Raw genomic sequence first — 24,818 nt, 5'->3', positions numbered from 1 at the left:
TCTTTCTAGTCAATCTATATATACTGGGGAGATCTATGTGTGCATTGGCGCACTTTTCCCTTCTTTTATCATTGAGTACTGGGGGCTTGGCTTGGGGAGGAGATCTATGTGCGCATTGGCGCACTTCTCCTCCCTTTGTTTACCCATTGAGTACTGGGGGCTTGACTTGGGGAGGAGATCTATGTGCGCATTGGCGCACTTCTCCTCCCTTTGTTTACCATTGAGTACTGGGGGCTTGGCTTGGGGAGGAGATCTATGTGCGCATTGGCGCACTTCTCCTCCCTTTTTTACCATTGAGTACTGGGGGCTTGGCTTGGGGAGGATTTAGTGTCCACATTGGTGCGCCCCTCCTTCAACCATCATTGCGCTTGGGAGGTTTAAGTGTCCACATTGGTGCGCCTCCTCCCATCATTATTGTATTGTATTTTCTCCGGAAGGATGACACCTGCTCCACCATAAGGTACTTCCCATCGCTCTCTCTTCTCAAAACAATGACCACAGCTTACAGATATGTTTCTTTTGGCTTGCTCCGATACTCAAAGGTAACCTGTTTGATATTCTCTTTGCAAATACTGATTGCGCCATTCGCAGATTATGTTATATAGTTAGCTATTCCTTTTTTTATCATACTTTTTATTACTGTATTATGACAGTACTAGACTGTCGCAGAGAGGGCCCCTCTGCGGCAGCCTTGTATTGATTTTTGCGCTCTGTTATTTTTTCTTCAATTCAATGATGCCAAATGTAACTTAGTTTTTTTAATTTGCAACGAAATCGTGATGTCAGGTTCCTTGTTCGTGCGAAAAAGTCACGTGACCCCCGAATGCAGTAACTTAGAATGTCCACCAATTTTCACCGCGGCATATTGTTGAAATAGGGGTGAGCTTGAGAGTACCCTCAGTGCGCTCGCCTTTAGTCTTGAACATGACAGAATAGATGCAGCTGCAGCTGGATTCAGTTAGCAGACAATCAGAGTAAGAGGTGAGATGCAATTGCTCTTCTCCTCAACTCAAGTGAAATACCTGAGATACATGCTGTGGGCCTTGCCAAAGCCTCGTCCGTTACTCTGATTGTCTTCTAACTGAATCCAGTCTCAGCTGAAGATTTGATATTCAGTTAGAAGACAATCAGAGTAAGGGGTGAGGCGCAATTGCTCTTCTCCTCAGCTCAGGTGAAATACCTGAGATACATCCCTTACTCTGATTGTCTTCTAACTGAATCCAGCCGCAGCTGAAGATTTGATATTCAGTTAGAAGACAATCAGAGTAAGGGGTGAGGCGCAATTGCTACTTGCCAAAAGCCTCATCCCTTGCTCCAATTGCCTTCTAACTGAATCCAGCCTACATGCAGCTGGTATCTCAGGTATTTCACCTGAGCTGAGGAGAAGAGCAATTGCGTCTCATCCCTGACTCTGATTGTCTTTCTTTTGACTGAATCCAGCCGCAGCTGAAGATTTGGTATTCAGACAATCGGAGTAAGGGGTGAGACACGATTGCTCTTCTCCTCAACTCAGGTGAAATACCTGAGATACCAGCTGCATGTAGGCTGGATTCAGTTAGAAGGCAATCGGAGCAAGGGATGAGGCTTTTGGCAAGTAGCAATTGCGCCTCACCCCTTACTCTGATTGTCTTCTAACTGAATCCAGCCGAAGCTGAAGATTTGATATTCAGTTAGAAGACAATCAGAGCAGCATACTGGTTTATTACTTGCCGTCAGCATAAAGCTTGAATTTAAAAGACAAGATGTAACTTAAGTTGAGACTGCTGTTTCTCATCTGTTTCTTTCATAATACAGGCCTCTGCTTGGATGGTATGTTGCCGCAAATCATATAGTATGGCCCCGTCCAGTTTAGAAGTTATCCTGATCTGGATCTTCCACTTTTGCTCCGCATCGCACGTTGTAAATCAAAAACCTTAAAAACCATATATAGTCTACACCACCTGGTTAGAAATTTTCCCATTCTGCTATTTCAATTCTGTTCTCAATACTCCAACCACCAAGAAATGGGGGATCTTGGTGTATTCTGTCCGACAGCCTCACAGTGTAGGCGTTGAATTTCACCCAAATTTAGAAGCTATCCCGATTTGGATCTTTCAAAGTCTTTTCATCCACATCGAGACTTAAATTAAAAACCATTTATAGTCTAGATCGTCTGTGGTTGAAAAATTTATCATTCCGTCGTTTAATGTCTGTTTTTCCAAACTTCAACCACTGACAAATGGCAGATCCTGCTGTAACAATTCTGTCCAAGATCCTCCGTGGGCATGTAGATGACCTACTCCGTGATTCATCGCCGTATGAGTTGCTGATAGGTGACAAAATCAATGACAATTTGCTTCAAAGAGCCAGGTAAGGGAGTCTCATGTCACTGTCCAGGCAAAACTGAACAGCTGGAATTTTAGGACCAGATTGTGGGCCAAGTGGCAGGACTTACTGTCCAGTACTGGTAGCGATGTCACGGCAAATGTCATTACGGAGATTGAACTTACCAGAGCTGCGGTCGTGATAGCCCATGCTGTAGTTAATCCCCGTGAGTGTTGATTTGATGGTTGGGGGGTCTGTCATTCATTTTGTTGCCATAGTGCGGGCAGATTTAGATGTAGATCGGTTTGCAGATAGTGCCAAGGCGTCCCACCCATCACATGCTGACAGCCAGAGACATAAGCTAGCAAAATATTTCCACTGTCCTTCGTTCGGTTCAATATCAGAGCCGGCAACATTTGTTGACAGGCACGGAAGGATTCTCGCTTGGTATTTGCCAGAAATCATGGTGCCTGATAGAATGGTACGAGTCTGATTAATACAGTTTAAGTTCTTTTAATCAGTTATAATTAGGATCGTGTCAACCAGTCCATCAAATTGCTGAGACCTGCCTTAGATCAGTCTTTGCCCAAGCCAACTCAGAAGGCAAAGCAGCCTTGGCGTTCTCAAGGATTTGTCATGCCTTCAGGTGGGGGAGAGTTTGGAGTAGGAAGGGTGACCTTATGCCCCGGAGGATTCATGCAACGTCATGAGGTAACTTCATATTAATATACTTGCTGTGATACGGAACTAACTTAAATGGGCTAGCGGCTTCAGGATGACTTGTACCAATCAGGCACTCTTTCTTTACCTGCGGTCCGAGAGTGGTTGTCCGAAATAACGGTAGCTGAACATTTGTGGTCCGCTATCACCAGTGTTATTGCGCCAGATCAATATCAGGCCGGCGTGGAATCAGTTGCTAATATGAAGGATATGGTTCGTACTTCAGATCCCATTGTCTGGCCCTCAGAGTTTTCTGGATTGGAAGTTATCGTCAATCGAGAGACCCCAAGTCATCGAGACCCTGGAGCATTCGCCTTCATTTTATGACCTTTTGGTGAGCCTTGGCAAAGCTCACCATGCCATACTAGCTCTGCCAGATCTGGGTGCCGAGCTAGCATATCCCCCTGGCACTATGGTTTACATTTTAGGAAAGGTGCTGGAGCATGGGGTGCCGAAGTGGGGCGATGGGGAGAGAATTGTAATTGCCCACTTTGTCAAGGATAAAGTACACGATAGGCTTGGTGTACCGAGACCAAAGTATCCGGACCAGCGGGATTTTCTGAATAGAGTGGGGGCAGGTAAGAAGGGGGGTCTAAAAGCCATTCGGAGATCAAATAAGAGAATGAGAAGGGGAGTAATTTCCCAATAGTAGATGTCCAGATTAGACAAAGCTTGTGATATTAAATTGGTTGACTTCTCATACGGCAGGATCTTTCCTCGGTCTAAGCACTATGTCCTCAAAAAAACGCCAGCGTCTCAAGGCTATTTCTTATTCTTTCCAAGATAGAGGAAAGTTATCACAAAAAAAGGATCTGGATGTTGATTATGTTACTCACCAACCTACAAGAGACAGAAAGGGAAAGCCCTCTTGGGTTGAGTCTTGTGCTGATGCGCTGTATGAAACTTTGCCAGAGCATACCACCAGCCCAAGGAAACGAGCCAGAGCAGTAGATGCAGAATCACCAGACATCCCAGAAGATGATTTAAACCAAGAAATGTTTGGTGACTTTGCTATTGACGGAGAGGCTCCTGAGCAAGGGAGAAAAACAAAGGTATATCTAACAGGCCGTGGCTTACTAGTAATTGTTTCTCATAAATGACATAGACACAAAATGACTTCATAGCAGAGTATCTCACCCACCGAGACACATATCTAGATGTCATCTTGGACTCAGAGAAATTTGCCACAGGGATCTGTGAGACTTGCCAATGTGAAGATGCTGCCTTCCATTGCACAACTTGCACTGGCGACCACAGTTGGTGTCAGCCTTGCCTCCTCAAATCACATCAGTCATTGCCTTTCCACAAAATCCAATTGTGGAACGGCAAGTGCTTCGAGGACGACACTCTTGCTGACCAAGGATTTATATGGTACATGGGCCACGGTGGAAAGTCTTGCCCTTTCTATGGAGTTGCACAAAGTCACGTTGATCAAGATACTCCTGTGATTATTGTACATTCTTCTGGGGTGTTCACACACAATGTGTCATGGTGTCAATGTCCAGGATCACATCATGAACATCACCTGCAGCTGCTCCAAGCAGGACTATTTCCTGCCAGTACCACACACCCTAGGACTGCTTTCACCTTCGAGGTACTGGATCATTTTCTCATTGATGCCTTGGAATGCAAGACTTCAGCAATGAGCTTCTTTGAGAAAATCAGACGGCTGACAAATAATGCTTTCCCGGACACTGTCCCAGTGAGTGGAACTGATAATACCATAATTCTAGCTCATACTGAATGCAAAACCCCATCTGTAGGATCGCTATCGAGAACTCATGAGAGTATCTCGACTCTGGCGGGACTTGAAGAACCGTAAATGGTTTGGATTTGGCCATGACAAGGAAGCGCCCCCTAGTGCAGGAGATCTTGCCCTATTTTGCCCTTCATGTCCACAGCCCGGAATCAATATGCCTCTTGTTTGGGAGCAACAGTATGAAAGGCAAGTCAATTCCAAAATCCCTGCCTGCTAGACTCCGGCCAGTACCAGCAGTGCGTAGCACAGCAGTGGTCCTGGCCGATAACATGTGTCAGCTGAGTCCTGGCCAGTACCTCTGGTACACAGCTCAGAGCCAGTGCCAGCCGACCATTTGTGTAGACTGGCTGGTACCTCTGGTACACAGCTCAGAGTCGGTGCCGGCTGACTATTTGTGTATACTGGCCAGATCACTCATATAACTAGCTGACTTATATGCGGATGCTGACTTTTGATTGCAGGTGGCTTGTTATGAAAAGATTGGTGGTAGATGGAAATTTTACTGCTCAGCATATGAACATGCGACAGCCTGAGCTTGACGTCTTCCTGTCAGATGGTTTAGGTTATATGGTAACAGACAGAGAATACCAAGCACACTTGACTTCGGCTATAGAGAGTAAAGAGGTGACTCAAATTGTGTTGTATTGTCAGTGGTGGCTAAACCTGTGGAAAGCAATCCTTGTGTAGCAACCATCGGGCAGTCAATGCAGCAAACACAAACAGAAGCAACCTCAGGGCTACAGGGGTTGGTGCCACTGCTTGTGCTCGGCATGGTTGTTTTGTTCCTCACTGCATAGTGGACTTTCAGAAGGGTGAACGGCAAGTTTTCTTTCATTTACTCAATCTAGGCTAAGACAAGCATTGTGCTTGACATGCTGACAAAATCACTTCCAGCCACATGAATATAGATTATTCCATTTGTAATGCCATAAAGCACGCTGCTGGCAACGTTGACAACTCCCTGATCATCTATGATGTGGGGTGTCAGTGGAACCTTAACTTTGGTCAACGTGTTGCCAACTGCCCTGGCTTGGCACTCCCAGACAACACCAAGATTGTGGCTGCGGTGGGGAAATTTCACTTGAGCGCTCATAAACTTGCCTGTTTTGCTAGATACAGCTTAAACTTCATTCAAGGAGCTGGACAAGTTGATGGGGAAATTCTGGAGACACTCTGGGCTCCCTTTAACAAGATATCTCCCACAGCACGTTCTATGAGCCAAGCTCACCGTCAAGAAATTCTTGATGATCACATGCGTAACTCAAATTGGAGAAAACTTGTCAGAATAGGTAAGTGCCTATATTTGGAATGAATGACATCACAGTTTCACAGTGATGCAGTTAAGACGCTCTTGAGAAAGTACAAACGGGCCAACAAGGGCATTGAAGACACTAGGCTGCCGTTTGAAGAGCTTACCGGATCTTTGGATGTCATCAAAGTGAGGGCATGGGAAAAAGATGAGGAGAAGGCAAAGGATGAGCGCGGAGAACATCTTGACATCTACCAGCTAAAAATAGATAAAGGTGAGCACTTCGAAGCTTCTATTCAGGTCCATGTGTCGTACATTCTGATTGGGTGATTGGAAGCACCAACAATGGCAGAAATGCGGCTAAAATTAACAGAATCAGAACTTGCTGATACAGGAAAGTTGGGATCAATTTCTTGGCTCATTGATGGCATCAATATAGAGGATTCGCAGTATGTTGTTTCATCATATATTGATGGTGATAACGTATTTCTAATTCATATCTAGGGATGCACTGAGGATAGCTATTCGGCAGCTTCCCAAAGATGCTTCTGCTGTTCAAAGGGCTGCACTTCAAGAGAAACGACAAAAACTGGCTGCTCGGATTTCTAAATTTCATGAAATTGCTGATGCTATGACAGAGGGCATTGAAGTCCATGCAGGTACTGAGCATGTGGATGACATTAGATTTTGCACCTCAGATGCGGTGGAGGAAGTATGGGAGGCTGCAGATATTGAAGATGTGTTGGAAGAGATGGATGAGGCAGTTCCTGCAGAAGTCATGGCCATTTGGATGCCATCTTCAGTGCCTCGAAATGAGGCTTTAGCCCTGGGCTTGCACACTCTGCAAGCTGAAGAACTGGAGTTACGAAAGGGTCAAGCGAATGATTGCTTGGAAAAGTTGCGACAAGCTCTCGGTCATAAAGCAATAATTTACCGTCAGCATTTCCGAAGTGCAGATTCCACATGGACAGGAACCAGGTCAAAGCAGGAGGCTCTTCAATGCCGTATCAAGATAGAGAAGTGTGTCCGAAGGTATCAAAGGGCTAGGAGTTCAATTCAGAGACTAGGGGCTGATGAAGATACTCTGACGACGATCTATCAAGACATTCAGCTACACCAGCTCAGTGTTGACAAGGAAGTGACTGAAGAGAACAGATATGGGCAGGGATCAGACAGACTGGCTTGGTTTTGGAGAGTCAACAACGGTCATGATTTGAAGGAAGATGTGTGGATGGATGAATGTAAATCATATCTAATATGTCTATGTTCTGCAAGTGACCTGTATTAGTCTACAGGGTAAATTGGTTGAAAGCTAAGGCTAGATGGCAAAGGTGGGAGGAAGAGTTGAGATTGGTCCAACACGAAATGGGTTGGACAGTGAGTTGGTTTAAATACAGGATGGGAGAATGGGACCAAAGATACCAACAAGCTACAAAGCCCGGTCATCAAGCTTATGCACATCGACAGGTGCTCTTGTGGGGAAGATTTGCATTGGATGCTGAAAATTCATTCAAAGACAAGTTGATTGTAGTCACTTAACAGTCTTGGCTATTATAATATCAAAGACTTATCTAGCCAAAAAATGATTGTTATGATGGTCAGGAACCCTGCCTACATCATACTGTAGAGCTGGCCCATTTATACTTGCAGATATTGCAATTTGAATGAACTAGCTCTAAAGGGATAGTACTAAAACCAACATCTTTCTTGATAATACTAGGTTTGTGTCTATCAAAAATCCCATCAATTAGATATGCAGAAGTCTATGTTCAATATATACCTAAGGTATTAGCCTGCCTTCCTGTATAAAGCCTGGACATGATCCGGCCGACTCTATTATCACTGTCTGAGGTGTCGGCCGGCCTGGCCATACACGACCTGGTCATGATCCGGCCGACTCTATTGTCAATGTCTAAGGGGTCGGCCGGCCTTCCTGTACACAGCCTGGACCTGATCTGGCCGACTCTATTATCACTGTCTGAGGTGTTGGCCAGCCGGGCCATACATGACCTAGTTCTGATCCGGCCGACTCTCTTGTCCACGTCTGAGGTGTCGGCCTGCCTTCCTGTACACAGCTTGGACCTGATACAGCCGACTCTATTATCACTGTCTGAGGTGTCGGCCGGCCAGGCCATACATAACCTAGTTCTGATCCGGCCGACTCTATTGTCCACGTCTGAGGTGTCGGCCTGCCTTCCTGTACACAGCCTGGACCTGATCCGGCCGACTCTATTATCACTGCCTGAGGTGTCGGCCGGCCAGGCCATACACAGCCTGGACTTGATCCGGCCGACTCTATTATCAATATCTAAGGTGTCGGCCGGCCAGGCCATACACAGCCTGGACCTGATCCGGCCGACTCTATTATCAATGCCATCAGGAAACCTACACTTTCCTTATCATTCCTGAATTGTTTTAGATACTTGTGTTTGACCATGATGCTCCAGACCACATAGGACATGAAAAACTTAAATATATTTGTATACTTAGCCTTTCTACTGATACTGACAAACTGGTATAAGTCAAATATCTTGCTGGACTTGAGTGTGTTAGTGCAAGTCTTGGAAAGACTTGGCCAAGTACCATAAGGTTCTTCAACAATGTTAAGTTTTTCTGATGCCTTAAGTTGTTGAACTGCCTGCCTCTACATGACTTGGACTTAGTCAGGCCAACTCTATTTTCCATGTCCTAAGGTGTTGGCTGATACTGATGTGTGTGTATAGGGAGCCTCACTTGAATGGTCGGCCAGTACCAGTCCCACACCTCTGGCCAGCACCAATATACATGTGTAGGCAGTGGTCGGCCGGTACCACTCCCACACCTCTGGCCAGCACCAATGTACATCTATGGGCTGTGGTCAGCTAGTACTACTCCCACACCTGTGGTTAGCACCAATGTACATGTATATGCAGTGGTCGGCCAGTACCACATTCACACCTCTGGCCAGCACCAATATACATGTGTAGGCAGTGGTCGGCCAGTACCACTCCCACACCTCTGGCCAGCACCAATATACATGTGTAGGCAGTGGTCGGCCAGTACTACTCCCACACCTCTGGCCAGCACCAATATACATGTGTAGGCAGTGGTCGGCCAGTACCACTCCCACACCTGTGGTCAGCACCAATGTACATGTATATGTAGTGGTCGGCCAGTACCACCCCTACACCTGTGGTCAGCCTTCACGTATAGGCAGCCCCACTTCAGTGGTTGGCCAGTACCACCTTAACACCCTTGGCCGGCACCAATGTGCATGTATAGGCCGGTGCAGGCTGGTACCCATTCTAGGGCCATTTGGCACATCCGGGGCACCACTTCTACATAGGGCTATGACTGAAGTATGTGCGTATCAACCATCATGGCCACTACTCTGGAACTTTCAAGGAACTATCATCATTCCTCGTTTTCGCCTGCCAAGAATGTTTGTCGATGAATTTACCTCATCCTATCACTTTTACTTCCATTGCGGAAGGAGTCGAGCATTATTTCTCGATTAAGGTCATGTTTCTCAGCAGTAACTACATACCCTGCCCTGGCACTTCCAAATGGCTTTATAAACATTCCTGAATTTCGCTCGCGGGGAATGTTTGTCGATCGCTGGGCAGGATTATTACTCGACTTCTCAGCGCTCATCATTGACTACATAGCGCTTCTATTGCAAAAGAAGCTTGAAAATTCACAAAGCATTTGTCTAAATCTTACTTGCGGGGAACATTTAGCACATTGCGAGAGATCAATTGATTTCCCGTATCGATGGAGGTACAGCACTAGTATCGGCTTTTAAATTCAGTTCAAGCACTTAGTGCCAAACTCGAGTACCAACTTAATGACGACTTGATCTGCAAGTTGCAGCCTCAAGCCCACCGCATTCATGATAGCTGCTCCCGCTGTTGACTATTTTGTTCCTTGGCTTCAGTTCGAGTATATTGCCAGAGCCAACGAGCGGCAGAAGAGGGTATTGCCATTGGAGCTGAATTATTAGACAAAGGGGTGCATGTGCCATGCTGGGTTCAAGGCAGTTGGACATGCAAGAACCCAGCCATACACAACCAAAGACGCTTCTTGAACTGAAAAGCCGACACTAGAGCTGTATTTCTCGTGGATACGGGAAATTACCTGGTCTCTCAAAAGTCCTGACAATGCGCCGCGATTGGCAAACATTCTCCAAGCAAGATATAGATGAATTTTTTGTCAACTTCGAAGGTTTTTTTGTAATGGAAGCGTTATGTAGTCAATACCGAGAAGTCGAGTAATAAGCCTGCCCCGCGATCAACAAACATTTCCCGCGAGCGAAATTGAGGAATGTTTGTTGAATGTTTGCAAACCCATTTGCAATTCACCGCCATGGGAGTTGCTAAGCTGGAAAAGCGACTGATCTAGGAAAACGCTCGTCGTAACGCTGTTGAAGAATATTCCTGGAAAAGCGAGTATGGAAGTGCCAGGGCGTGGTATGTAGTCGAAACCAATCCTTAATTGAGAAATGGTGCTCAATTCCTTTGGTAATGAAGTGACAAATTCATCGACAAACATTCTTGGGAAGCAAAAACGAGGAATGACCGAGGGCTCCTTGAGAATTCTATAGTGGTGGTCACGATGGCCGACCCGAGTCACGAGACAATTCAGGAGCATGTGTGGTGCCCAGCAAGGCCGGATGTCGTTGCAGAGTCTGTACTAGTACCCTGAGGGATGCGCATATAAATGATGTTACAATTGCAAGTTTGAAGACCAGCTCACTTCTCATATTCTCCTCCTTGCCTCCCAACAATAAATCTTAATCATCATGCCCATCAGCGGTGTCCTTGTAAATGTGCATGACCCTGACGCTCCGTTGTGGATTCCCAGAGACGGCGTGCATGTGAAGGTCAAAGGCCACAATCGGAAGGTCAGTAGATAGTCATAGATGAAGTTCCGACCCTGGCACTGACGAGTGACATCAATAGTGGATTGCGAGGTATAAATATGTCCAAGAAACAGACACGTCTGTGGTCGGTCCAGGCCGAGAATGTTGGAGATTACTTGTCATGGAACGTCAGTATTTGCAAGAAGCGGTTCCGATGCCAATCTCACCTCTTTGCACAAACTTGCAGTCGAGCATGCAAGTCATCATGAGCGACACTGAGCACTGGTGGAAATTGGTCTTCGTAGGCGAGAATCTCGCGTGCGTATCATGCGTGATTCAGACCAGGCCTACCGACTAACAATGATGTGCAGATTCCAAGTCCCCCACGCGTCCAAGGACGATCAAAGCTACTATACTTTGGAGCTTGAAGATAATGGATCGGTGACGTGGCCCGTTGACCGTGGTACCATACTGTTCCTGATGCTCGTTGCAGGTCACCCTCGAGAATCAGCAGGGGCAGCCCGTCAGCAAGCAGCTGTGGACTCCCGTGGATGAATAAACATGCACCTGAAGGATTTCGTTTGGCTGTCTCGCGAATGTGTTAGTCTGCGTGCTTGTCGACGAACGTGACATTGAATTGTCACGGAGAATGGGCTGCAACCCGCTGTTTTTCATGTCTCTTGTACGAGTATGCATTGTTGTCTGCTGTGACACATAGGCGTGCGTGTAGTTGGCTCCGTGAGCGTGAGGCAAGAAAAATGATTCTCGACCATTAACATTGAAAAACCATGCATGTCTTCAATATCCGCACGTGCTGTGCCTCTGATTATGCCACAGCGCCTAAAGTTGCCCATTCATCGAAAGAGTGCAGTCCGCATGATAAAAGGACTCCCTCCCTGTAACGCAAGGAAATCCAGACGAAACACCGCATAAACGACTCCAGATCATGACGATATAGGTGTTTGATTTCGCCTCGTTGACCCTCTATGGTGAGAAGATCAAGTGCCATGAACAGCACCATTCCTGTGCGTTCGTTGCCTCGAGGGCCTGGGTAATCTACCAATGAGGATAGATCGTAGTCGTTTAAAATACCTATTCGCTTCCCGTCTTTCCAGTACCACATCAGGTTTCCAGGGCTGACATCTCGATGATAGACTCCTTCCTTCCACAAAGTAAGGTGACCTGCACACCATGTCAATGAAGAGCCTCATAAATGCGATGAAACACGTACATCGATGCCGGGTCGGGCTTCCGAGTTGATTTCGCAGTCTGGTGGGTTTGGTGCATGGGCATATCGTTCTGCTGACAGATCATGTCCACGGCAGGAACAGGAACACACATCCCGTCAACCTTTATTTCTTCAAGGCACGCGAGAGCAATGTTAGTGGCTCTTATGAGAGGGCCATAGAAATTGTGTTCTACTCCTGGACGTACGCTTGCAACCATTATAACCATGAAAATGCTCGATCAACCAACCTCAGAACAAGTACTCACTATTCCTTGAAAGCTGTCTCGACATCAGAAGACTCTACGAGTGCAGTCATATACCTTAATCCTTGATGGAATGTCAGATGCTACTCAATAAAAATAGGACAAGTGCGCACTTGACACCGAGCACGCCGATATTCTCGCTGACGACGGAAGCCCCGCGGCTGTTTGGAGTGGATTCAATTTTACCAGCACCATGAACTGGTTGGTACATTGGCGCATGGCAGAGTAGACGATGTGCCAGTCTCGCCAGCAGGAGACATGAGGCTAGGGATTTGATGATTATGCTGACCATGTTGTGAGCAGAACGGTGGAGAAAACTAGGAGGACAAGAAAGACGATTGCCTGCTTCCGGTCGACCAATGTGGCACAAATACGGTAGACCATTGATCAATTGATGTGGCGGTTGTGGACCCTCAGGCTAGTACGACGCGTTCCTATAACGCGCGCACGTGACTCTGACTGACAAATTTGAAATTGAGTCCTGTGAGTTTATAAATATTTTATTGGATACATCCAAGAAAGGCTCAGAAACTATAGCCCTGACGGGCCTCTCTGGACCTGTTAATGTTATTCTGTTAGCTTCTTGTGTTTCGTCTATCAGTCCTTCGTTCTCTGAGGGGCAGGCCGCTAGGACTGCCTCACAACTTATAGAGTACGTCTTTAACAGTAGTCTATGTTACACAACAGAAACTCACCCAGGCCCACTGCGGTTGTCTCGCCCTCTATCCCTGGCACGGCTAGACATTGAGGAGAGGAGGAGTGGCGTGGGAATAGTCTGTAGGAGAGGAAGCGGGGGTTGCCGGATAACGGAACGGAACGTACTTGCCCGAGCCTGGTCAGTGGTAGGTAGATAGTAATCCTAAGGACGTGGGGCAGGATCTATTGCTGGTGTCGGGGGAAACGACTAGTTAGATAGTGCCATTGGCGAGCCACAACTATACATATCGGGAAGGTCAGGTGTCACCTCACGAGTCATTTGCCACTGCGAAATGCTGATCCTCTGACATTACTAGGCACGCCATGATATGACCTTGTTCTCAAGCTTCTATTAGCAACCGCAGTAGAAGGCATACGTTTAACCCCTGACATAAAATACATTCATGCAGTTTGACAGTTCAGGAAAGATAAGAGGATTGTCTTAAATACGTGTACTTTGCACTTTTGTGCCCAGAGTCTACGGCTTATCGTAACTGATGGACTTTGCAAGACAATTGCTCAAAGCGCTCGAGGTTCCCCATACTCGAGAAGAGCGTGCTCCCTCCGACCTGCAATTTGTTTCGGTGAGTTTCAAGTTCTGATTACTAGGTTCAACAGTTTAAGCTTACTGTATGGGTCCTCAGAGCGACGATCTACTGCCAGTTCCAATAGAGGAAAGAACGTGGACTGCATTCAGTTATGTCGCTTTGTGAGGGCTGCAATCTATTGGATTGACTGCACAACTAACAAGCTTGTTGGCCAGCTGGGCGAGCACGTCAGTGAGTAGTGAATCGTCACAATGACAGAACCCTTATGAAGCTCTGCTCGCAGATAAATGTCGGAAGGTTAGTTGCAAATCTTCAGCTTGTAGTATAAACTCATACAGGTTCTCCGATAGTTGGATGATAACTTCTAGCATGATCGTCATGGGCATGTCGTGGTGGCAAGCCTGGCTGACTATCTGGATTGGTTACGGTGTGATGACGCCGTTTGTCGTCCTGTTGGGTCGGCCGGGTGCTGTATTTCATGTTACCTTCCCTGTCGTCAACCGTGCCAGCTTCGGAATATTTGGAAGTCTGTGGTGTGTATTCAATAGAGCGACGATGGCATGGTAGGTATGATGTCTTCTGCGCCGTGCTGTACTCACTGCATTGCAGTATCTGGTACGGAGTGCAATCGAGTATCGGCGGTTCATGCGTTTTAGTGATGCTCCGTACAATCTGGCCAAGTGTTAATAATATCCGTGAGTTTATTGATGAGTTGGTCCTTCGTGATCTGATCTGATACCTTATACGACGAAGCAAATTCCATGCCCTTGTCCTCTGGCACTAATACCAGGGATTTCATGTGCTTCCTCATTTTTTGGATTATATCTTTGCCCTTCATATGGCCTCCCGTGCACAAAATGTACGTTTAGAGAAGTTCATTCGGACGGATTACTGATGAGCTGGCAACAGTCGTCATTTCTTCACGTTCAAGACGATCGTCTCACCCATTGCCTGTGTCATCTTTATGATTTGGTGCATCGTCAAGGCAAAAGGTGTTGGACCGATCGTCAAACAGCCGGCGACTATCCATGGCTCCGAACTGGCATGGGCCATGATCAGCAATATTGGTATATGCATCAGTAACCTCATAACATTGACGACGTATGCCTGCTATGCTTTCATGTATTATCTCCATAATCTTACCATATTTGTAGGAACGCGCCGGATTTTGGGTCACGGGCGAAGACTCCATCCACACCGATCATTTCCCAGCTCTGGTCCATTCCCCTCTCTTATGGTTTAGTCTGTCTCTTCGGTGTGATCGTCAGCTCATCGTCACAAGCAATCTACGGGGAAGTAGTTTGGTCGCCCGTGGATTTGCTAGGAATGTTCTTGGACGACAACCCATCCCCTGCCACTCGATTTGGTGTGAGTATGAACAATGCAAGGTTGTTTTGCACTGACGAGAAGATCATTATAGGTCTGGTTCATCGCCTTCTCTCTCATTATAGCTCAGGTAGGCATCATGTCAACTTCCTTGAAGATCTAATACTGATTGATCTCAGATAGGGTATGTAATGGACGCACGAGTCGCTGTCATAGCTCATACTTTGTACCCCGCCCGTTTCTAGAGGGAACATCAGCGCTAACTCAGTCAGTGCGGGTTGTGATCTGACGGCGCTATGTCCACGTTTCATCGTAAATTATTTACTTCATGCATTGATTTCAGGAAGTACTTATTTTCATCACAGAATGTCAGACGCGGCGGGTATATATCAGCAATTGTCGGACTTGTCATGTGTCCCTGGAATCTGGTAGCAAGCAGCAGCCGTTTTTCCTCCTATATGTCTGCGTACACGGTCTTCCTGAGCGCGATCGCGGGAGTTATGGTGAGTGCACCTGGATCTGTATCGCATTTTATTTCAGACTTAATATGCCTCTAGGCCGCTGAATACTGGTTTGTGCGCAAGGGCCATTATAACGTCGCCGACCTCTACGTCACCCGCAAAGGAAGTTGGTATTGGTACAATTATGGTTTCAATCCCAGGTCTGTGGAAGACTAGAAATGTTGGCTCTCCATCGCTCACTTGAGTTTAAAGAGCGTACGCAGCATACGTGGCAGGCATTGCCATCAATGTAGTGGGGTTCGTTGGGGATAGTACGTCCCTGTTAGTTTGTATTTTGCTTGCGGTACTCATAGTTCCACAGTTGGAATACCCGTACCAGCTGCTGCGACTCACATATTCGACTTGTCCTTCTTCACAGGATTTGGCACTTCAAGTATCGTGTTCTATATATTGAGCAGGATGTTTCCGGTTCCTGGAGCTGCTGACAGATTTGAGGAAATAGATGTATCTGGGTATGAGGAAAAGATGGCGAACTGCAACGATGATACAAAATCAAAGGACGGTTCCACAGAGAAGGAATCTACCGTATAGATTTAACTGACTTCGGACAGTCAATAAACATTCGAGGCAAGTGATGGGACATGGACATTGATACGGGAAATCAACTGATCTCTCGAAAGTCCTGACAATGTGCTAAATATTCCCCACCAGTAAGATTTAGACGAATGCTTTGTAAATTTCGAAACTTCTTTTGCAATAGATGCACTATGTATAGTCAATGCTGAGCGCTGAGAAGTCGAGTAATAATCCTGCCCTGCGATCAAACATTCCCCGCGAAGCGAAATTGAGGAATGTTTATAAAGCCATTTGGAAGTGCCAGGGCAGGGTATGTAGTAGCTACTGCTGAGAAATATGCTCTTAATCGAGAAATGATGCTCGACTCCTTCCGCAATGGAAGTGAAAGTGACAGGATGAGGTAAATTCATCGACAAACATTCTTGGCAGGCGAAAACGAGGAATGATGATAGTTCCTTGAAAGTTCCAGAGTAGTGGCCACGATGGTTGATACGAGTCACGAGGCGGCGAGTTGCAATTACAGTATCAGCGTTGAGCTCAGGCTGCGGCTTACGCGATTCAGAAGCGCATGTGGTGCCCGTGATGGCAGAATGCCGTCGCCGAGTCTGTACCCTGAGGACGCATATAAATGATGTTATGAAGACCAACTCGCTTCTCGTATTCTCTTCCTTGCCTCCCCAACAACAAATTTCGATTATCATGTCTATCAACGGTGTCCTTGTAAATGTGCGTGACCCTGACTTCGTGTTGGGGACGCACAGAGACGGTGTGCACACGAAGGTCGAAGGCCAAGCCTTCAATCAGACTGACAATCAGAGGGTCAGTAGATAGCCAAAGATGAAGTTCCGACCCTTGCGCTGAGGAGTGATATCAATAGTGGACCTCGAGATATAAATATGTCAAAGAAACAGACATGCGTTTGTGGTCGGTCCAGAACAAGGATACTGGAGATTACTTGTCGTGGAACGTCAGTGTCTGCAAGAAGCGGTTCCGATGCCAATCTCACCTCTTTGCACAAATTTGCAGTCGGGCAAGCAAGTCATCATGAGCGACACTGAGCACTGGTGGAAATTGGTCTTCGTAGGCGGAAATGTCGCGTGCGTATTATGCGATTCAGACCATGCCTATCAACTGACGATGAGGTGCAGATTCCAAATCCCCCATGACTCCAAAGACGATCAAAGCGTCTATACTTTGGAACTTGAAAATAATGGATCGGTGATGCTAGCCCATTGACCGTGGTACCATATTGTTCCTGATGTTCGTTGCAGGTCACCCTTGAGGACCAACAGGAGCCTCCCATCAAAAGGCAGTTGTGGATGATCCAGGATAAATAAGCATGTACCTGAAGGATTTCCTCCAGCTGGTTTGCCAGTATGTTTCTATGCGCTTGTTGCAATTGTCACGGAGATTAGGTTGCAGCCCGCTGTTTTTCATGTTGTTCATACAAGTATACATTGCTGTCCGCTGCAGCACATGGCACGCATAAGGTTGGGCATGGTCCGCAAATGTAGCCTCTGTGAATGTGAGGCATTACACAAACCAGAATTAGCCGCATCAGTCAATAGACATTCAAGGCAAGTGATGGAACATGGAACTGCTGGGCGTAGTAGCCATTCTGTAAAAAAACCTAACAAAAAATGATTAATGAGTAGTGCCAGACTCGAGCTGCGTAAGAAATATAGACATGGGCAGTACAAAATGAAACCTTGATCAGAATGGAAAGCAGCAACATCTCGATGGCCATTTACATAACACGATTCCCGCAGAGCCTGAAAGTAAGTATCATCGACCGCTCGCCGTGCAATGGGAGTAGATAGCGATTAGGGATATTACCCGTAGATCCAGAGACGTAAACATCACCAACCAGGTGACATCATACTCAAGTCATCTTCTCCTATGATCTCTTTCGACAACAACCACCATCTCAGCGAAGAAACAATTCCAAGATGCATCCGACCCCTAATTTCCGCCAGCAGGGAGATATGTCCCAGAAATACTGGCATAATCAGCCGCCAAGGAACAGATTTGTGCGCTCAGTGAATCAGTACTGACTGCGACCGCTCATCATTTGGATCACGCAGTTCATCATGACCGCAGCTCTCATTGCTGGAACAGGGCTTGCGTATTATTGGGGCTATCGGGGTGTGGATCAGAGGCACAGTGACAGTGAGTGTTATGACTACTTTCCAGAAATTGCATTCTCAGCATCGTTACCGTCGCTTAGAAATACCTGTCAAGAAGTAGTCAGGATGTCATGGGAATGAGGAATGTTTTGCTGGTCCCCCTTGTACGATGAAAGTCCATTAATTTGCACCTGTCTAATCTACTTTTATTTGATATGTAACATGTTTCTATACGACACCTATTGCTAGGTACTACCGTTAGTAAGACGACAAGCCTAATGTTTAAAAGTCATAACTCACTGGGTAGTCAATCATTCAAAGCGTTTGATGACATGTCAGTATCTAGTCCATGTTTGACCACCGACTGGTCAATGAGGTACTGCAACGTTGACGTATTTTCGTCGCATCTGGACAACAATCAATGAGGCGCAAACGCCTATGGATGCAGGTAGAAACGTACAGCCGTGATATTGACCCCTCTACGTCACCTAATGCCTTCCGGGCCGCCCGCAATACAGGTGCATATTCACCGCTGTGATCCCTCAGGAAGCGACCATGTGCCGTAATCACAGCCTGCACCCAAATGAGGTCGAATTCGAGATGAGGACTCTTCTCCAGATGCTCCGACGTGAATCGAAGGAGTGCAGGGATATAAATATTAGGCATCTGTCGTGCAACAAGGCGTATATCACTGCGTGGAATGCGCTCGTAAACTTGTTGTATAATGGGTTTTTCATTCAAGCGGAATGCAAGAACAAGCGCCTTCAGGTACTCGCCCTCCGCAAGGATATTGAGTACAGCTTGCGGAGTGAGATCTATTGTGAGGTCGAAAGGGTCAAACATAACAGTGTCGTCTAGAGAGTAGATCAAGAGGCCTTCGGTGCTTGCAGCTGCCCAAGCACGCCCTGTTGGTGAGAAGCGCACGCATTTAGTGCGTGCTTCTTGCCGGTACCTTCGTATGGACATGTCGCCTGCTCCTCTCGATGCACCTGGTAGACTCGTATCCATCCTATCTTCTAGATCGCTGGCATTGCCGCGGTCATCAATCAGATCGATGTTGATACCCGCATCGTTGACCTTGCGACTATCTAGAAACTCCTGAGTGCCATCTAGCGAGAGGTTTTCTGAAATCTGGAACTTCTTCACAAGCACTCCCTCTCCCTCACGTACGTCATATAGACAAACGTACTTGCTATTTCCACCGGCAAGTACACATGACCCATCTGCAGTATATGCAAGGCTCGTGAACGCCTTCGTGGAGGAACTATTGGCAGCCGCGACTCGATCGTCTGCTTTTCGTCCTCCAGAAACATCTTTGCGGCCATCAATGACATTTGACTGCTTTCCTGATCGCACATCAAAGAATGTGATCTGGCCATCAAGCGTAGACGCTCCTAGCTCCACGCCATCCGGTCGAAACGCAATCGAGAGAACATCGGAGGAGAGTGTAAGAGGTTCCACAGCGCGTGATCTGCCAAAAATGCTCCAAATGCGAATAGTGCGATCCCAAGAACCACTCGCTAGTTGATTGGCACCCGTTGGTGAGAAGGCAAGCGTAGATACGGGTGCTTCATGGCCGGCGAGGATGTCGAGGAGCTTCCCGGTCTGGACTGACCACATAAAGACTTCGAATGTGTCTGTTGAGCCTGCAGCAACAACTTCTCCTGATGGGTCGACTGCTATGGAAGAGAACTGAACAGGAGAAGGGGATGTAAAAGTTCGGAAATTGCGGTACCGAACTAGGTCGAATGCACGAACGGTGCCATCAAGAGATGCGGAGAAGAGAACAGAGCCGTGTTTCGCGAAAGTGATGCCCATTATGGGTGCAGTGTGCTCTGAGAAGGTTACGAAGCAGAAGCCATTTTGTACGGACCAGACCTTAAGCTTGCCATCATCACCCCCTGTGGCAATGGTCTGCCCGTCTGGAGCGTAAGCTAGCGTGTTCATATCAAAATAGTGTCCCTGTTGTTTGAGGATGTAGGACTCTGATTGCCATTCCCAGACAAGGAGCTGACCAAGCCTACGTGCGCCAAAGGCAAGCCACTCTCCGGTTGGAGATATTGCAACAGATGATATCTTCTCCTGCGAGATGCTCAGAGTGTGGATATTTGTGAATGACGGAAGCTCCCAAAGCCCAAACACCCCACTAGAAAATCCAACGACTAGGAGGTTGGAAGATGGGTGGAAGGTGGTACAGACAACTTTCGTGTGTGGGAGATTAAAATAGTGGCGGTCATATACGCCCCACCTTGTCTGAGGAATTGAATGTGCGAGAGCTGAAGAAACAAGCTGTGGCTCCTCAGCGTCGTCTGGCTCGTCTTTGGCTGTCCATGTGAACACAGCACCATCACGGCTGACAGTGTATATCTGAGCATATGTAAGTCAAAGGCAAGACGAAAGACTAAGTTTCACTTACGAATTTGCCATCGGCAGAGAAGTATGCTCCAACCACAGCGTCCTTATGACCAGCAAACGTTTTTGGTCGAAACCCTTCCAAGGGATCAAGGGTAAATAATCGGGCAGTCATGTCGCGCGATGTCGTTATGAAGCAGCTAGTTTCACTGAGCTTAGTGGTCAATAACAATAACTAAATGCGCTCACGTTGAATCCGGTGACCATCGAATACTGGATACCTCGGCATGATGCCCCGTGTATGTGCGGTGAAGTACGAATGGTGCGAACTCTCGGACTAGGTGATTTGGCGTGCGCCAAACTTGCACATGGGAATCATGGGTCACCGCGATGAACCTAAAGGGTGATCAGAAGATGAGAACCATCGATCGCACGAAAAAAAATGCAGAACTCACTTTCCATCATGTGAAAATTGTATATCCTGAACCGGTTTTTGGAAGTTGAAATGATGCAATACCACGCCTCTTTTGAAATTTACTAGCAACGCTCTGCCATCTACGCAAAATGTTCAGTATTCGCAAGATCTACAAGTACCCCAACGAACCTTCATCGACAGATACCAGAACGTTCCCATCTGGACTGAGGGCAATTGCAGCAATATTTTTACGATTCTCGACTGGCAGAGTTCGGGATTTATTGCTTAGGAAGAGCGTCATCCTTCAGCATCTCTCATATACTACATGATGCACTTACTTCACCAAATCAAATACTGATACTCGATTCCCGACAGGACTCAGCAGTGTGTTGCCATCGGGAGTAAAAATAATGTTCCCCTGCTGGTAAACTGTCCCACAGATGTTGGAAAACTAAACAAACGATGAACTTCTGTTTCTGCTAATTGGTACAAAGTCTCACCTTGTAATTTGCCTTCATGAATGCTCAGAACGACGAGCAGGCTTAAAGCAAGAGGCAGTTTTGAGGAAGTAATGACACAAGCCAAAATTTGTGGGTCTGACCAAAAAGGAAGTCATGCCCTTCAACTTGAACGCCCTCATCAGTATTGTCAGTTTCACAACCATGATCAACCGGCAGGTCAGCAAGACCTGAAAGGATGCGCATTTTATCTGTGGGATCAATCGATCACGGACAAGAGTAGGAAAGTACCCGTGAAGCTCGCGGAGAAGCTATTTTCACTTGCAACCGATATTCGAAGAACACGACACTGTCGAGAAACCTCCTTCACCACTCATTAGACGCATTACACGGACACTCTTGAAAGTCATTCATTCAAGGCCTTCTTGCAAAGAAGTCGAACTTGTACCTCGATGAAATATGCACATGGCTTGCATTTAAGCACGATATCATTATGGGTCCTTCTACGCTCTCTTGCAATCTCAAAGAAGCTGGCCTGACGCGAAGAGTTCTACGAAAGCTCGCTATCAAACACGACGAAGCTTGTCGAGAGGAATTCAAGATCACTCCGTTGGTGATGGCTCCGAGTTCGTTGTCCTTGACGAAACGAACAAGCACGGAACGTACCTATGCGCGACGTTATTGACGGCAGCAAGAGGTGAACGAGCCACGCTGACTGATGTCTTGAAAGGTACCTCATCTTCTCGTTATTGTTGCCAGCAGACACATGTGAATCCGGGAACTTGAGAGGCTTGTCGAGGTCGTCCAGCTCACATTGTTCTAATTCCGAGGGATTTTGATCGTAAGTTTGTTGGACTTATTTTATTTCTTTTTTGCCATAAATATATTTCAGTGCAGACACGAAACAAATACTGTTGTATGGTTGAAAAGTGATGAGCACACTCTAGGGAATCATGTCCGCTGTAAGAATCTTAGCTATGTTTGATCGTGACTGGTTTGACCTCAAGAACACGACTAATGGAAGGGACATCAAGTATCAGTAAGTATCTTTAGGTTGAAAACGAACATTAACATCCAGAGTACCGTAAAGTAGAAACCGAGGAATGACTTGGATTTTGAAGGAACATTGTCAGTGTTGACTGTAGCATTATATCGTGCCAAAGTCTTTCTCGCAACCTTTGCCCTCCAGCGTTTGGTGTCTTTCTCGTCACTCATGCTAGCCCACTGGTGAATTCGCAAGTTCGTCCACTGCCGCTCCCGTCGGACGCTTGGGCATATACGTTGGAGTTCTTCGACGAATATGTCAGGTCGAGAAGACACTTGGAGAAAGCAGTGTGACCATCGCTGTTGGCACCTAGCATACCTCCATGCTTCTGTTGACGAGAAATATGACGTTCAGAAGTAAGTCGACATTCGGGATAAAAGATACGCAGGTGGATATAGCACTCCCTGTGGTGCGGAATTTTCATTCTATGATGTCAGTGGGAATTGGCAAAAATAGTGCAACGCCACCTACGACAAATGTACCTCGAAAGATCGAGACCTAGAAATTATTTTAGTAACATAGATGTTCGCTGTGACAATATTTGGCTTGTGGCATCAGATCACGAAGTTGCGAATAGTGGGCTCTAACTCTAAACTGGGTAATGGATTTTGCAATATCATGATGACGGTCTGGCCACGCTCCCGGGCCACGCTACCCTCACAACTCAGACGACAGACTAGAACAAAATCTTGGAAGGCACCCCGTATCGAAATCTGGACGAATCTAAATTTCAGTGTACACATAACGTTCATTTGCGAGCATGAACACTGTAATCGTCTATCAGACGGATACCACCGCAGTACGGCGGTAATTAACCAGCGAATGAGTGGAGCAGTAAAGTTCGGGAGCGCACGCGATTTGCCAAAATTACGCTATTGCATCATAGGTTTTTTGTGCTCCAAGATAACGAAGGGAGCATGCCACATTTCAAAGACTGCATGAAATTGTCTGCGCCATGACTCGAACAAAAAAAAAGGAATCAAAACATGACATGGCAGCGGGGAACAAACTCACGAGGAGCGGTAGTCCGCATCATTCCGGGTCAAGGACTACGTTCGGTTAAAGAAGGTTGTCGCCTTCTGCGATCTCTGAGCGATGTTTTTACATAAAGAAAACTGCCTCCGGCAGCCAGAATGAGGCTACCCCAGCCAAAAGCCTTTGCGAGAAACAAAGTTCAGGGTTGTTAATTACAAGTGACTTCTGCTCGCTACTTACCATCCGTCGACTGAGCATCCCCAAATTAAAGCGATATGATAGAGCTTCGCAGTCAATGACGTTATTTCAGAATTTGGGCAGTTGGGTGTAGATCGAGCGCCGGGTGTCACAGCCCACGGATGAAGTGAAACCAAAGTTAACGTTTGTGGCAAAGACATGCGCGGTGCACGAGTTGCCAGACCGTGACATCGTGTGACTTCCCTTGTAACACCTAAACTTACTAAGTTGAAACATACTATTCGCCGCTCTATATGTTCCCAACACCAATATTTACTAGCTTAGCTCGGCTACTTGTCCATTGCGACTATAGTTATAGCACGCAGTTTTGGCAGACACCAATTTTAACTACCCGTTCGGCGGGATCAATACAAGGTTCCGGAGGGCTATTTCAAGTTGGAGCTGTTCAAGGACCTCAGGAGTCGCTAGTACTATATGATTTTACCCATCATGGTGCCCATGCGAGAAGCTATCGAAGCCAGTCCGTATTTTGATTCGCTGCACTCATTTCATCTTTGTGCGGGGTATGTCGTCAACGACTTGATAAAAAAATCTCATCTAATGTCTACTGAAGTTTAATGGTATAAAAGTTTGGGGTGCACGGCAAGTCCCAACTATGATAGTCCGGACTATGAATAATGAGATGGGTGATGCCGTTTCCCTTCTTACCGCGACAGTGTTAGGTTGCTGCATAGAATACCTGATGCATGCGCAATCAATCGTAGCTTACAATTGCTTCTTGGCGATTTGCAGCCACCGGTCACCCGGTCATGAGCCGTTCCCAAAGGACTTTGCAACACGGACTCCTAGAGCGGAATCGCGTCACTCAGGAACTGGGGTACTGATATTGACGCTCTTGTAGGGCATCAGATCTTCTTACCCCACGCTTCCTGGTGGGTGATAGCCTAAGCCTGTCACAAGAGGACTGGTGGTCTTGCCCTCCCGTCCTCATGTTGACAGAATCCGTTATCAGACCATGGAGTCATATCTTGAAGACTGAGATATCAGATAACAAAGCAGGTGATGGTATTGTTCCTGGTTGCTACGGATCCGGTACATGCACATCGCAGCCAGATACGGTTGTCCTTACCCCACTTACCCGCAAAGACACAATCAGCCCACAACCTCCGGGCAGGATTCAGAGATTACTGGGGTCAGGGACGATAACGTCTTCTTAATGTGCTTCGTGTCTGCTGAGTGATAGCTTATATGAGGTACGCCATGCGAGCGAAGAGGGATC

At 46.7% G+C, this 24,818-nt stretch overlaps 7 protein-coding genes across 7 annotated transcripts; 5 read left to right on the top strand and 2 right to left on the bottom strand.

Annotated features, from left to right (window-relative positions):
- Positions 1-4,135: 4,135 nt before the first annotated feature.
- Positions 4,136-6,095, top strand: F5147DRAFT_567183 (uncharacterized protein; the record flags this gene model as incomplete). Its single annotated transcript, XM_041430836.1, has 5 exons — positions 4,136-4,726; positions 4,788-4,960; positions 5,245-5,407; positions 5,457-5,606; positions 5,718-6,095. Coding segments are annotated over 5 exons (1,455 nt in total), but the record flags the coding sequence as incomplete, so codon positions are not given.
- A 165-nt stretch (positions 6,096-6,260) lies between these two features.
- F5147DRAFT_537361 (uncharacterized protein) lies at positions 6,261-6,828 on the top strand (the record flags this gene model as incomplete). The annotated part of the gene is made up of 3 exons (XM_041430180.1): positions 6,261-6,306; positions 6,370-6,481; positions 6,537-6,828. Coding segments are annotated over 3 exons (450 nt in total), but the record flags the coding sequence as incomplete, so codon positions are not given.
- Positions 6,829-6,864: 36 nt separating this feature from the next.
- F5147DRAFT_558202 (uncharacterized protein) lies at positions 6,865-7,544 on the top strand (the record flags this gene model as incomplete). The annotated part of the gene is made up of 2 exons (XM_041430543.1): positions 6,865-7,273; positions 7,321-7,544. Coding segments are annotated over 2 exons (633 nt in total), but the record flags the coding sequence as incomplete, so codon positions are not given.
- A 4,154-nt stretch (positions 7,545-11,698) lies between these two features.
- Positions 11,699-12,655, bottom strand: F5147DRAFT_648875 (uncharacterized protein; the record flags this gene model as incomplete). The annotated part of the gene is made up of 5 exons (XM_041433303.1): positions 11,699-11,928; positions 11,965-12,054; positions 12,180-12,307; positions 12,367-12,420; positions 12,477-12,655. 5 exons carry the CDS (start codon positions 12,653-12,655, stop codon positions 11,699-11,701), a joined length of 681 nt encoding a protein of 226 aa, XP_041298222.1.
- An 813-nt stretch (positions 12,656-13,468) lies between these two features.
- Positions 13,469-16,031, top strand: F5147DRAFT_672373 (permease for cytosine/purines, uracil, thiamine, allantoin-domain-containing protein). The gene is made up of 15 exons (XM_041435673.1): positions 13,469-13,643; positions 13,704-13,768; positions 13,823-13,838; positions 13,891-13,904; positions 13,958-14,170; positions 14,217-14,302; positions 14,361-14,466; positions 14,517-14,708; positions 14,762-14,975; positions 15,028-15,067; positions 15,178-15,245; positions 15,299-15,436; positions 15,491-15,594; positions 15,647-15,705; positions 15,756-16,031. The coding sequence occupies exons 1-15, from the start codon at positions 13,557-13,559 to the stop codon at positions 15,983-15,985; spliced, it is 1,632 nt and encodes a 543-aa protein (XP_041298221.1). The 5' UTR covers positions 13,469-13,556; the 3' UTR covers positions 15,986-16,031.
- A 203-nt stretch (positions 16,032-16,234) lies between these two features.
- F5147DRAFT_672371 (uncharacterized protein) lies at positions 16,235-17,467 on the top strand. The gene is given in 5 exon segments (XM_041435672.1): positions 16,235-16,317; positions 16,328-16,789; positions 16,848-16,937; positions 16,997-17,067; positions 17,119-17,467. The coding sequence occupies 4 exon segments, from the start codon at positions 16,553-16,555 to the stop codon at positions 17,204-17,206; spliced, it is 486 nt and encodes a 161-aa protein (XP_041298220.1). The 5' UTR covers positions 16,235-16,317; positions 16,328-16,552; the 3' UTR covers positions 17,207-17,467.
- A 930-nt stretch (positions 17,468-18,397) lies between these two features.
- Positions 18,398-21,452, bottom strand: F5147DRAFT_672363 (WD40 repeat-like protein). Its single transcript, XM_041435671.1, has 8 exons — positions 21,364-21,452; positions 21,202-21,314; positions 21,053-21,147; positions 20,904-21,003; positions 20,698-20,844; positions 20,513-20,648; positions 18,557-20,463; positions 18,398-18,503 (listed from the first exon to the last, which is right to left on the bottom strand). The coding sequence occupies exons 1-8, from the start codon at positions 21,379-21,381 to the stop codon at positions 18,404-18,406; spliced, it is 2,616 nt and encodes an 871-aa protein (XP_041298219.1). The 5' UTR covers positions 21,382-21,452; the 3' UTR covers positions 18,398-18,403.
- Between the last annotated feature and the right edge of the window lie 3,366 nt (positions 21,453-24,818).

This window comes from Suillus discolor (assembly GCF_016758755.1).
Source record: "Suillus discolor strain FC423 chromosome Unknown F5147scaffold_5, whole genome shotgun sequence".
NCBI lineage: Eukaryota > Fungi > Basidiomycota > Agaricomycetes > Boletales > Suillaceae > Suillus > Suillus discolor.
The sequence above is the reverse complement of the archived record's forward strand: the minus strand, read 5'-3'. Positions and strand labels throughout refer to the sequence as shown.

Coding starts and splice junctions, on each gene's coding strand:
- F5147DRAFT_672373 (XM_041435673.1), top strand. CDS start 13,557: ATGGACTTTGCAAGACAATTGCTCAAAGCGCTCGAGGTTCCCCATACT. Junction 13,644..13,703: donor CCGACCTGCAATTTGTTTCG/GTGAGTTTCAAG, acceptor ATGGGTCCTCAG/AGCGACGATCTACTGCCAGT. Junction 14,303..14,360: donor GCCAAGTGTTAATAATATCC/GTGAGTTTATTG, acceptor TATACGACGAAG/CAAATTCCATGCCCTTGTCC.
- F5147DRAFT_672371 (XM_041435672.1), top strand. CDS start 16,553: ATGGCAGAATGCCGTCGCCGAGTCTGTACCCTGAGGACGCATATAAAT. Junction 16,938..16,996: donor GAGATTACTTGTCGTGGAAC/GTCAGTGTCTGC, acceptor ACAAATTTGCAG/TCGGGCAAGCAAGTCATCAT. Junction 17,068..17,118: donor TTCGTAGGCGGAAATGTCGC/GTGCGTATTATG, acceptor GATGAGGTGCAG/ATTCCAAATCCCCCATGACT.
- F5147DRAFT_672363 (XM_041435671.1), bottom strand. Junction 21,148..21,201: donor TCAGTATTTGATTTGGTGAA/GTAAGTGCATCA, acceptor GCTCTTCCTAAG/CAATAAATCCCGAACTCTGC. Junction 20,649..20,697: donor CGATGGTCACCGGATTCAAC/GTGAGCGCATTT, acceptor CAGTGAAACTAG/CTGCTTCATAACGACATCGC.